At 46.0% G+C, this 13,397-nt stretch overlaps 1 protein-coding gene across 6 annotated transcripts in view; it reads left to right on the top strand.

Annotated features, from left to right (window-relative positions):
* LOC106563447 (latent-transforming growth factor beta-binding protein 3) overlaps positions 1 to 13,397 on the top strand; it is a 46,767-nt gene that overhangs the window by 16,432 nt on the left and 16,938 nt on the right. For all 6 annotated transcript variants that reach the window (XM_014129030.2, XM_045690055.1, XM_014129031.2 and 3 more), the window contains exon 2: positions 12,041 to 12,322. In XM_014129030.2, the coding sequence (XP_013984505.2) occupies positions 12,041 to 12,322 (282 nt within the window). The remainder of the gene's footprint in view (positions 1 to 12,040; positions 12,323 to 13,397) is intronic.

The raw sequence follows: 13,397 nt of genomic DNA, 5'->3' as shown, positions 1-13,397 counted from the left end.
CATGCAACAATTTCAAAGATTTTACTAAGTTACAGTTCAAAGAAGTAAATCAGCCTCCCAAGTGGCACAGCAGTCTAAGGCACTGCATCGCAGTGCTTGAGGTGTCAACCCGGGTTCGATCCCAGGCTGTGTCACAACCGGCCGTGACCAGGAGTCCCATATGGCGGCGCACAATTGGCCCAGCTTCATCCGGGTTAGGGGAGTTTTTGGCCGGGGGTGGCTTTACTTGGCTCATCGCTCTCTAGCAACTTCTTGTGGCGGGCTGGGTGCCTGCAGGCTGACTTAACGGTGTTTCCTCCGGCACATTGGTGCAGCTGGCTTCCGGGTTAAGCGAGTGTGTGTTAAGAAGTGCAGTTTGGCAGGTCATTTTTCGGAGGACATGTGACTCGACCTTCGCCTCTCCCGAGCCCATTGGGGAGTTGCAGCGACGAGACAAGATCGCAATTGGATATCACGAAATTTGGGAGATATCAGTAAATCAGTCAATTGGCCCTAATCTATGGACTTCACATCTGGGAAAACAGAAATACATATTTTGGTCACAGATACCCTAAAAGAAGGTAGGGGCATGGATCAGAAAGCCAGTCAGTATCTGGTGTGACCACCATTTGCCCCATTCAGCGCGACACATCTCCTTCGCATAGAGTTGATCAGGCTATTGATTGTGGCCTGTGGGATGTTGTCCCACTCTTCTTCAATGGCTATGCGAAGTTGCTAGATATTGGCGGGAACTGGAACACGCTGCCGTACACGTCGATCCAGAGCATCCCAAACAGCTCAGTGTGTGACATGTCTGATGTACGCAGGCCGTGGAAGAACTGGAACATTTTCTGTTTACAGGAACTGTGTACAGATCCTTGTGACATGGGGCCGTGATTTATCATGCTGAAACGGTGATGGCGGCAGATGAATGGCACGACAATGGGCCTCAGGATCTCGTCACGTTATCTCTGTGCATTCAAATTGCTATCGATAAAATGCAATTGTGTTCGTTGTCCGTAGCTTATTCTTGCCCATACCATAACCCCACCGCCACCATGGGGCACTGTTCACAACGTTCACATCAGCAAACCACTCGCCCACACGACGCCATACCAGCTCTCTACCATCTGCCTGGTACAGTTGAAACAGGGATTCATTCGTGAAAAGCACATTTCTCCAGCGTGCCAGTGGCCATCCAAGGTGAGCATTTGGCCACTGAAGTCGGTTATGACGCCGAACTGCAGTCAGGTCAAGACCCTGGTGAGGATGATGAGCACGGAGATGAGCTTCCCTGAGACGGTTTCTGACAGTTTGTGCAGAAATTCTTCGGTTGTGCAAACCCCCAGTTTCATCAGCTGTCTGGGTGGCTGGTCTCAGACCATCCTGCAGGTAAAGAAGCCGGATGTGGAGGTCCTGGGCTGGCATGGTTACACGTGGTCAGTGGTTGTAGAACATTTCTGGGATCTTTTATTTCAGCTCATGAAACATGGCACCAAGACTTGACATGTTGCGTTTATATTTTTGTTCAGTATAGTTGCAAAGTTGCTAAAATGCTAAGGTTGTCCGTGATGACATTCAAACACCAACATTTGGATTGCTAGACGTGTCGTTTTATTTGCCCACCCATCCACTCCGACCAACCACTGTACTTTAGTTTTTGCCTGAAGTAAACTTCTGTTTTATGTAACCATACCAACCATAACATATCATACTCATTTGAGTGTCCCGGATTTACGTTTACTATGTTATGTCTAGTATATGAAACAGGCTGGTTAGTGTGCCAAATCTGTGGTAATGCATCAGTGGGCACAGTCTGTGTATGTATGTGTGTGTGTGTGTGTGTGTACATTCGTATCTATGTGTGTATCGTTGTCTCAGCTTGCTCACACTACAGTTTAAGAATGACAGGTATGTATTTATGAAAAAGTCTCTCTGCATCTGGAGAAGCGATAACAGCAGATTAATTTGGATCCCTCTGATGGTTCTTCCGTTGCACTTTATCTATTTTACTTCTCTTTCTTTCTCTCTCTCTCTCTCTCTCTCTCTCTCTCTCTCTCTTTCTCACACACTCTCCCCCCTTCTTCCCCTCTCTCCACTCTCCCTTTTCTTCCTTCTCTCTCTCTCCTTCTCTCTCTCTCTCTCTCTCTCTCTTCCTAACCTTCTTTCTTTCTCTCATTTACATTACATTTACATTTACATTTAAGTCATTTAGCAGACGCTCTTATCCAGAGCGACTTACAAATTTTCACCCAGTTGTCTCCCCTCACACACATACACGTACATAGGGTCACGTGTTTTGCAGATGCTTGTATGGGGTAACTTGACTATATAAATGCTCCTGTACTCTTTGTACAGGGAGGCTCACTCCATTTCACCTGCGTGGGTGGTGCGACCAGCCACCTTATTATAATATGTTTTTAATAAAAGTAATACCTTGATTGATTATTGATTTCGCCTCTCCTCATTATTAGTTAAAAGGTAGAATTGACATCACACTGTTCAGCTGTCTGATCCATTGGGTAAATAAACTTGGTTTGAGCTTTTCCTAGTTGTCCGTTAGGTTCTAAATAAACCGAGTAAAAACTAACAGTTGTCATCAACATTGTTTCTCTCCCTCTATTTCCTGCAGTTCCTCCCCTACCTCCCCTGTCTCAGTCTAAATCATGGCGTTATGGGAACGGAGCTCTCACTCCTCTGTCACATAAAACACTATGTCGAGAAGAGCTTTGAAACACAAAAAAAGTCAGTTCTCCCTCCTCCTCTCCCCCTGTCTTTTCTCTCTTTCAGCACATGCTGGATAGGAAAAAGATTTTCCCTTTAAATGCGGTTTGGAACATACCTGTGAGCCAATTTTGAGTATGAAATCTATTTCCAAAGACATGGCATTAAAATTGTATAATGTGAAAGTGACATGTGAGGATAATTTAAAACACATCCCCTGGGGATTTGGGCCTCGTTATTACAGTTTTTCTCAATTGCTAAAACACAATTTCTGAAACCTTGCTCCATTTCCTGAAAACATTAAACACAAAACCTCATCTTCAAGCACTATTTACATAACCTCTAACTCCTCTCGCAAAATGAAACATTCGCCTCAAAACAGTTTTACCTGTGTTCAAAATCAAACACTGCTCTCAAATCATAAACAAAGTGATCAAAATGATAAACACTCTCAAGCAGTCAGTAAACAATACACCGAAAAATAGAAAGCACATTGTTCAAAACATACAATTCTCAGGGAGAAGTACATTTCTAATAAATAAAAAATTCATATTTTTCCGTCATTGTCTTTTGATGAACGAAAACATGTTCTATCATAGTAGCTCAAAATTGATCAGAAATTACTACTCTGCTTTGCTCTTTGCAATTTTGTTTTTTGTTCTTCCTCCTCCTTGTACCCCTATTTTTACACTACTGTACCCTGCATCTCACAAACTTGTCCTTTGTCTCTGTGATACTGTAATTCTTGTTCTTTGTTGATATGAACCTGCAACCAGTCAAAATCTATTGAGCAGTCAGTACTGTTAATAAATGGAAAGCACAATGTTCAGGGCCATACAATTTGTCCATTGTACAGTATACAGCCTAAAATGCACTATACTACAGTATACAATACTAAAAGGGACAAAAATCAAAGGAGTAAACATGTGATCAATGTGCTTCTTCTTGTCTTTGGGCTGGGTCAGGCCAGAGCACAAGCAATATTGTCCCTCCTGAGGCAACGGGGAAAGAAGTCTCTTGTATGCCGTATCCAGCCCTGACATGATTCCTCACCTATATCACCACAGGCTAAATCCATGGCTTGCAGCAGATTTACTCTGGTGTAGGGTTGTCTATCATACACTTTCCATCTCCAAGAGGAGAAAAACTCCTCAATCGGATTCAGGAAAGGCGAGTATGGAGGGAGGTACTGTCACGCCCTGACCTGAGAGAGATGGTTTATTTCTGTATTTTGTTAGGTCAGGGTGTGGGGTGGGCATTATATGTTTTGTATTTCTTTGTGTTGGGCCGAGTATGGTTCCTAATCAGAGGCAGCTGTCTATCGTTGTCTCTGATTAGGAATCATACTTAGGCAGCCTTTTCCCACCTATGTTTTGTGGGTAGTTATTTTCTGTTTTGTATTCGTTACCTGACGGAACTGTTTGGCTTTTCGGTTTGTTTCTTTGTGATAGTGTTTCATTGTTTAATAAATAATATGAACACTTACCACGCTGCGCTTTGGTCCCCTCTCTACGACAGTCGTAACAGAACTACCCACCACCAAAGGACCAAGCAGTGTGCCCAGGAGGAGCAGGGATCCTGGGCTCGAGAGAATGGAGGACGTCCTGGACCTGGGAGGAGGTAATGGCAGGGGACAAGACCCTGCCATGGAAGCAGGTGGAGACGGCGCAAGCGGAACGGTGATGCTATGAGGAGCTAGCCCAACAACGGAAGCCCGAGAGACAGCGCCAAAACATTTTTTGGGGGGCACACGGGGAGATTGGCGAAGTCAGGGTTGAGACCTGAGCCAACTCCCCATGCTTACCGTGGGGAGCGAGTGACCGAGCAAGCACCGTGTTATGCGGTGATGCGCACTGTGTCGCCAGTGCGCACTCACAGCCCGGTGCGCTCGGTGCAAGCTCCTCACAGTTGCCGTGCTAGAGTTGGCCGTCAGTCAGGAAGAAGTGTGCCGGCCCAGCGTTCCTGGTCTCCAGTGCGTCTCTTCAGCCCAGGTTATCCTGCGCCAGCTCTATGCACGGTACCCCCTGTTCACCAGTACAAACCAGTTCGTCCTGTGCCAGCGCTCCGCCCTTGCTGGGCTAAAATAACCATCCAGCCCGGACGGGGTGTGCCAGCCCTAAGCTCCAGACATCCAGTGCGCCTCCACGGCCCAGTGTACCCTGTGCCTGCTCTGCACACCCAATCTCCTGTGCATCTCCCCAGTCCAGTGAGACTGGTTCCAGCTCCACGTAGGAAGCCTCCAGTGATGATCTATGGTCCGAAGTCTCCAGTGATGATCCATGGCACGAAGCCTCCAGTAATGATGTATGGTCCGAAGTCTCCAGTGATGATCCATGGCACGAAGCCTCCAGTAATGATCTATGGTCCGAAGCCTCCAGTGATGATCCATGGTCCGAAGCCTCCAGTGATGATCCATGGTACGGAGCCTGTAGGGATGATCCATGGCACGAAGCCAACAGTGATAATCCATGGCAAGAAGCCTGTAGGGATGATCCATGGCCCGGAGCCTGTAGAGATGATCCATGGCACGAACCCTCCAGTGATAATCCATGGCACAAAGCCTCCAGTGATGATCCATGGCGCGGAACCTGTAGTGATGATCCATGGCACGGAGCCTGCAGCAACGGTCCCCGGTCCGGAGCCTCCAGCGACGCTCCGCAGTCCGGAGCCTCCAGCGACGCTCCCCAGTCTGGAGCCTCCAGCGACGCTCCCCAGTCCGGAGCCCCCAGCGACGGCCCGCAGCCCGGAACCTCCTGAGACGGCCCGCAGCCCGGAACCTCTTGAGACGGCCCGCAGCCCGGAACCTCCTGAGACAGCCCGCAGCCCGGAGTCTTCAGCGGCGGCCCGCAGCCCGGAGTCTTCAGCGGTGGTCTGCAGCCCGGAGTCTTCAGCGGCGGACTGCAGTCCGGAGTCTTCAGCGGCGGCCTGCAGCCCGGAGTCTTCAGCGGCGGTCGGCAGTTCAGAGCCTCCGGCGATGATCCACGGTCTGGTTCCTCCGGCGACACAGAAGCGGGGGGGATCAGCGGGCAGTGTGGGGGCTACGCCCCGAACCAGAGCCGCCACCAAGTATAGATGCCCACCCGGACCCTCCCCTATAGGTTCAGGTTTGCGGCCGGGAGTCCGCGCCTTTGGGGGGGGTACTGTCACGCACTGACCTGAGAGAGACGGTTTATTTCTGTATTTTGTTAGGTCAGGGTGTGGGGTGGGCATTCTATGTTTTGTATTTCTTTGTGTTGGGACGAGTATGGTTCCTAATCAGAGGCAGCTGTCTATCGTTGTCTCTGATTAGGAATCATACTTAGGCAGCCTTTTCCCACCTATGTTTTGTGGGTAGTTATTTTCTGTTTTGTATTCGTTACCTGACGGAACTGTTTGGCTTTTCGGTTTGTTTCTTTTGTGATAGTGTTTCAATGTTTAATAAATAATATGAACACTTACCACGCTGCGCTTTGGTCCCCTCTCTACGACAGTCGTAACAGGTACAAGTTCATAAACTGCCCATTGATGTTAAACCATTCCCTTACCTGAGCAGCTCGTGGAAACTGACATTGTCCCACTATCACATAGGTGGGAATGGGATTCTCATTTAGCTCTTGACCCTGCTGCTCTTGAACCTACTGCTCAAATAAAATATCTCTTAGATTGGCAATACATCTTAGAAGGTGCTGGGTGTTATATGGCCCGAGTGTAACATGGTGATGTAGAACACCATGGTTGCTGATAGCAGCACAGATTGTGACATTGCCACCTCGTTGACCAGGGACTTCAACAATGGCCCGCTGTCCAATCATGTTTCAGCCTCTCCTTCTCCTCTTTGTTAGATTTAAGCTTGCTTCATCGACAAAGATGAACTCATGGGGTCTGTCCAAGGATTCCAAGTCAAATATTGTCTGTGTAGAAATACAATATACTGTATGTAGGATTTTGTAAGTCATACAGAGACAGTGCTATGCTGTAGAGTACAATTAGGCCTACTGTATGCACTTCTGATTCACATACATTGTATGTACTGAAGAGTAATGTCATTCACATAGTATGTGTTAGTACTGTAGACAATCTGGATTACAGTAAATGTTTCTGAATTTACACTTACTTGCACATACTGAGCTCGCAGTTCTTTCCCCCTTGGTGAGTGGCGCTCAAAAGGTACTCTGTATACTTGTTTCATTCGCATCCTGTTACGATGGAGGACACGGTCAATTGTGGAAATGCTCACACTGTCGATTCCCTGGAAGTGTGTGTTGTCTTGTATCACTCGTTCCTGGATTTCTCTGAGTCGTATTGCATTATCTTGAAGGACCATGCCAACTATAACGGCCTCTTGCTCCCGAGTGAATATAGCTGTCCTTCCACCTGCATGTGGCAGCCTTGCAATTCTACAAAAAGTAGTTGTGCAGTTACAAAACATATTCATGCAGTACAACACATACAGTGATTAACTTTACAAATGTCTATTGAAACAGCTGCATATAGTTTGCAATTACAAAAATACAGTGGTATACTATATCTGTTCTCTTCTCTGAATGTCCTTACTATGGTGGACACAGAAAATCGGCTCAAATTGGGTTGCCCTCTAAGTCCTGCTTCCCTCATTGTCAGTCCATGGACAAGAACATGGTCTATAACTGTTGCTCGAATTTCATCAGATATTTCCACTCTTTGTCTTCCTCTTCCTCTTCGTCCTCCTTTTCCTCTTTCTTGCCCTCCTCCTACGCTTCCTCCTCATCGCCCAGCTCGCATACGCACTCGTCCTCGTCCTATCACATTGTTTCTTCTATCCATTCTCAGACTTTCTCCTTCCCACCTTCAACAACCTGTTTGCTCTCTGAACTGGCTTATATTGGTTGTGTCACATCATTTGAAATAGGTTAAATACATTTTGAGTGGTTGTGTTCAATCAATGACATGTGTTCTCTATTTATATTTGATTGTTGCCACTTGTGTTTACCAGTATGGATGACATGTGCATTTGAGTGCAGAATGTGTTTTGAGAATGAGAATGTGTTTAGAGTTTTGCTGAAAAGTCTAAGTGAGATCTGCAAATTGTGTTTTACCATGTGAAATGGTTTAAGGTATGGACAACAGACTGCATAATTAGCTAAATGAGTCCAGGCAACTGAGAACTTTGTTCAGCCAGTGGGTTTTAGTGTTTTAGCAATTGAGGAAAACTGTAATGGTGGGGGCAGAGAATTGATATCCATATTGGGATCATGGGTTTCATAGAAGTGCTTTATAAAATATAGTGATGTATAATATAGCCTAGGTAGCACCACCCACTGGGCACAGACGTGAGATCAACATATAGTTTTATATTACATTCGGTTGAGTTGTAAACTAACGCGAATTCAATGTGAAATCAACAACAAATGCCACCATGTCATTGGATTTAGGTTCGTTTTTTTTTAAATGCCCTTACGTTGATGACTTTTTGCAAATACAATCAGTTTTCCATGGAGATTCAGCGTCATCGAATAGACATTTTGTGTTAAAATGATGTGGAAACAGCTTTGATTCCACCAGTCTTTGCCCATTTGTTGGCATGGTAATAGAGCTTAAAGCTGGGTGGCTCCAGTGTTTCAGATGATCTACGCTAGGTAATTCTGACACTGTCTGCACCAACTAAACAGAGTGGGACATTTTCACCTCTGCAGACATTCTGTGCCCAGTTGGGTTTCATAATTCAGGGATGCAGTGGAACACGTTCTCATGACTGGATCTTAACAGTCCCACATCGTCTCACTCACTCAGCCAGTCTGCAGAAAGTATTAGTTCATGTGTATTACACCAGGTCTCTCAAGCTGCCCTGGTTGGTTTAGATAGACGAAGTAGATGTGGGGGAGAGTCTAGTTTAAACCCCTCCTGTACACTGTAAGAGGACCAGTTTGAGTCCTGGCCTCCTGATCCAGTTAGTGTGGTGTAGACTGATCAGTGGACTTGGAGGTCCACCCTCTCTACCTGATTAGTTACTGTATGTGGTGAGTCACCAGTCCTCCATCCAACTACTGTAGCTAATCTGTGGGGAAGGGAATACCATTCCCAATACAAGCACACATCAAGAGATGTGCTTGAAATGGCAGACAGCCCTGTGCTGCAGTCTGTTACTTCTAAACATCAAAAAGAATGACTCATTCACCTGATTTTTTTAAACCACCACGAAGTACAGTCTGCTTCATGGCATGTGCACAACATTTTCTTGGAGACAGAAATATAATTTCAAGTAGCGTTACCTAAGGGCTGTGTTATTTCTCTCAAAGGAGCCCTTCCTGTTGTTTGTCATGGAGGGGACCTAAGTATAGCTTGAGTGTGTGTGTGTGTGTGTGTGTGTGTGTGTGTGTGTGTGTGTGTGTGTGTGTGTGTGTGTGTGTGTGTGTGTGTGTGTGTGTGTGTGTGTGTGTGTGTGTGTGTGTGTGTGTGTGTGTGGTGTGTGTGTGTGTGTGTGTGTGTGTGTCAGAGGGTCTACTCTGCTCTCTCTGAGAGACCGGCCCTCTCCCCAAGCCTTACCAGACTTTTCCTATGTTGTCTCTCCAGTCTCTGTGGGTTTTAGTTGAATAGTCGGGTTTGGATGGAGGTTACACCCCTGTCTTTCTTTCTCTCTCTCTTGTCTTCCCAATTTTATTTATTTTGTATTTGTATTTATTATGGATCATTAGCTGGTGCCTTGGCAGCAGCTACTCTTCCTGGGGTCCAGCAAAATGAAGGCAGTTATACATTTTAAAAACATTACAACACATTCATAACAGATTTCACAACACATTAAGTGTGTGCCCTCAGGCCTCTACTCTACTAGCACATATCTACAACACAAAACCCATGTGTACATGTGTGTATAGTGCGTATGTTATTGTGTGTTTGTAGGCATGTGTCTATGTTTGTGTTGCTTTACAGGCCCCGCTGTTCCATAAGGTGTATTTTTATCTGTTTTTTAAATCTAATTTTACTGCTTTGATGAGTTACTTGATATGGAATAGAGTTCCCTGTAGTCAAGGCTCTATGTAGTACTGTGCGCCTCCCATAGTCTCCCATAGTCTGTTCTGGACTTGGGGACTGTGAAGAGACCTCTGGTGGCATGTCTTGCGGGGTATACATGGGTGTCCGAGCTGTGTGCTAGTAGTTCAAACAGAGAGCTCTGTGCATTCAACCTATCACAAATACAAGTAGTGATGAAGTCAATCTCTCCTCCACTTTGAGCCAGGAAAGATTGACATGCATATTATTAATGTTAGCTCTCTGTGTACATCCAAGGTCCAGCCGTGCTGCCCTTTTTTAAGCCAAATGCAATTTTCCTAAGTCCCTCTTTGTTGGACCTGACCACATGACTAAACAGTAGTCCAGGTGCAACAAAACTAGGGCCTGTAGGACCTGCCTTGTTGATAGTGCTGTTAAAAGCTCTGCACTATCCATTCATCATAGCTCTCTCCACTTTCTCTTTCTCTCTCTCTCTCTCTCTCTCTCTCTCTCTCTCTCTCTCTCTCTCTCTCTCTCTCTCTCTCTCTCTCTACCTCTCTCTCTCTCTCTCTCTCTCTCTACCTCTCTCTCTCTACCTCTCTCTCCCTCTCTCTCTCTACCTCTCTCTCTCTCTCTCTCTCTACTCTCTCTACCTCTCTACCTCTCTCTCTCTCTCTCGCTCTCTCTTTCCAGCTTTCTATACTGAGGCAAAAAGTCAGCCAGACACACAATAGATGTCTGGAGAGCTCTGCTCTCCACTCTCCCTTTTAGGGAAGTCCTTCTCCAGCTGGATTACTCTCCATGTTTTCCCCTGCTATCTGTGAGCCTCCCCAGTAACCTACTGCTGCATGTAGCTGCCTGCTCTGGGTTAAATACCACTGTCACGGGTAATTATGGTGCAGGCTGCGTCAGAACGGCCCAGCCCACCCCGCTACACATTTAAACATTAGAGGGATTTCTCCAGTTGCTATTTTCCTTGACTTTCATTGGTTTAAACATTTCCCCGTTGTGTTTGAGGGCATCTAGTCCCGTTATTACACAGCGGCCTAGACTCCGAGGCAGTCCAGGCCTAATTGCTCCAGTGTGTGGAGCTTTGCTCTGCCGGGCGGGTAACACGAACAGGCCTCCTCTCAACCACTGGGTGGGTCTCCGTCAGACATGATGGAGTATCATAGTATCTCTCTCTCTGCCTGCCTGCCCAGGGACTCACGCTGCCTGCATCCCTGTGATTCTGTTATGTTAGACTGCAGGGCAAGACATCCAAACAACTGAGCTTCAGCTTCTGATTTCTTTCATGAACACAATATGAGACAGAGAGAGACTACAACATTTTGGGAATGATAAATTGTAAAACTGTCCATTTGTTACTGTTTATATTATTTAGTGGAATTTGTGGTATGTCTATTCTAATATGTGCGTTATTAATGTACCGGTCTTCCTGGGTATTATTTCTGCTGATGGTCTCAGTCTGGTGTGTACTCTGCCCCCACTGTTTCATCTGATTGTCCTTTAGGGAGAAAAGGAGCTCCTAGAAAAGTAAACACAAAGGGAAACCTACGGAGCAGTATATATGGCATAGCAGAGCTCCTGTGGTTTCAAGTCTTTTCCATAAACCAGGAAAAAGCGGTCATTTGTATCAGTGTTCTGCTCTGCCCTAACCTAGCGTAGCAGGCGTATAAGATAAGCCTGAAACTACATCCCCTAAATCAGGGTCATTCAACTCTTACCCTACGAGGTCCGGAGCCTGCTGGTTTTCTGTTCTTCCTAATAATAAATTGCACACACCTGGTCTAATTCAGTCCCTGATTAGAGGGGAACAATGAAAAAATGCAGTGCAACTGGCTTCGAGGTCCAGAGTTGAGTTTGAAGGCCCTAAATACTGGGCTTGATGAGGAGAAGAGAAAAACATGTCTGGGGAGGTGGTCTTCTGCACTTTTCAACCAATCGTGTAAATGTGGAGGAGGAGTTAAGATGGAGTGTCGCCTTGTTAACGGCTTAGTGGAACTTAGTGGAAAACCGGAACATCTAGCTCTGGCCTGCTCTAATTCCATAGACAACATCTGCTCCCTGCTGCTGATTGGCTGAGGCAGTTTATTTGCGCATGGAGCTGATGTGCTTTGACTGTGGCATTTAGCCCCGAAATCCAAAGTGACTCATACTGGAAGCTGCGGACATCAGGGTTTTGTTTTGGATCTATGTTCCTGCTATTGTAGAAGTCCCAACTGTTCCCTGTTTAAAATACTGCTCTAAATGAAAAAGGGCTGACATTACATGATGTTGATGGATGATGTTTGACATGTGCTCTGTTTCTACTTTCCTATACTACTCATGGCTTGTGATGTGTTTTAGTTTTTATTCAGTAATACCTTTTTCTCTCTCCCTGTCTTTCTAGTTGTGTGTCCACTGACCTGTATGAATGGAGGGGTGTGCAGCTCGCGGACCCACTGCCTGTGCCCGCCAGGTTTCACTGGTCGGCTGTGCCAGTTCCCGCTACGGCAGATGCCCGAGGCCCAGGCGGCGCGGGGCAACAAGCAGCCCGTATACACCCTGTCGGTGCTGCCAGACGGCCAGAGCCAGGGAGAGCAGGTGGCCATGGGTCGACCACAGCTGACACAGACCCACTCTGTGTTCACCTTGCCCCTGGCACAGGGGGCTGGCCACCACTCATCAGAAGGTACCCATCGTGTCAAACTGTTGTCACTGAAACCACAGTCACATTTCTGTATATTTTAAAACCTGTGCCCATATACAGTGGCAAGAAAAATAATGTGAACCCTTTGGAATTACCTGGACTTCTGCATAAATTGGTCATACAATTTTATCTGATCTTCATCTAAGTCACAACAATAGACAAGCACAGTCTGTTTAAACTAATAACACACAAACATTTATACGTGTTCATGTCTTTTTTTAACACACTGTATAAACATTCACAGTGCAGGGTGGAAAAAGTATGTGAACCCTTGCTTTTAATAACAGAAATAACCCCAACCAAACATTTTCTGTAGTTGTGGATCAGACCTGCACAACGGTCAGGAGGAGTTTTGGACCATTCCTCTTTACAAAACTGTTTCAGTTCAGCAATATTCTTGAGATGTCTGGTGTGAACCGCTCTCTTGAGGTCATGCCACAGCATCTCAATCTGGTTGAGGTCAGGACTCTGACTGGCCACTCCAGAAAGCGTATTTTCTTCTGTTGAAGCCATTCTGTTGTTGATTTACTTCTGTGTTTTGGGTCGTTGTCCTGTTGCATCCCCCAACTTCTGTTGAGCTTCAATTAGCAGACAGATAGCCTTACATTCTCCTGCAAAATGTCTTGATAAACTTGGGAATTAATTTTTCCGTCGATGATAGCAAGCTGTCCAGGCCCTGAGGCAGAAAAGCAGCTCCAAACCATGATGCTCCCTCCACCATACTTTACAGTTGGGATGAGGTTTTGATGTTGGTGTGCAGTGCCTTTTTTCTCCACGCATAGTGTTGTGTGTTCCTTCCAAACAACTCAACTTTAGTTTCATCTGTCCACAGAATATTTTGCCAGTAGCGCTGTGGAACATCCAGGTGCTCTTTTGCGAACTTCAGACGTGCAGCAATGTTTTTTTTGGACAGCAGTGGCTTCTTCCGTGGTGTCCTCCCACGAACACCATTCTTGTTTACTGTTTGACATACCATACACTCATCAACAGAGATGTTAGCATGTTCCAGAGATTTCTTTAAGTCTTTAGCTAACACTCTAGGATTATTCTTAACCTC

Source organism: Salmo salar, chromosome ssa11 (genome assembly GCF_905237065.1).
Source record: "Salmo salar chromosome ssa11, Ssal_v3.1, whole genome shotgun sequence".
Classification (NCBI taxonomy): Eukaryota; Metazoa; Chordata; class Actinopteri; order Salmoniformes; family Salmonidae; genus Salmo; species Salmo salar.
The sequence above is the reverse complement of the archived record's forward strand: the minus strand, read 5'-3'. Positions and strand labels throughout refer to the sequence as shown.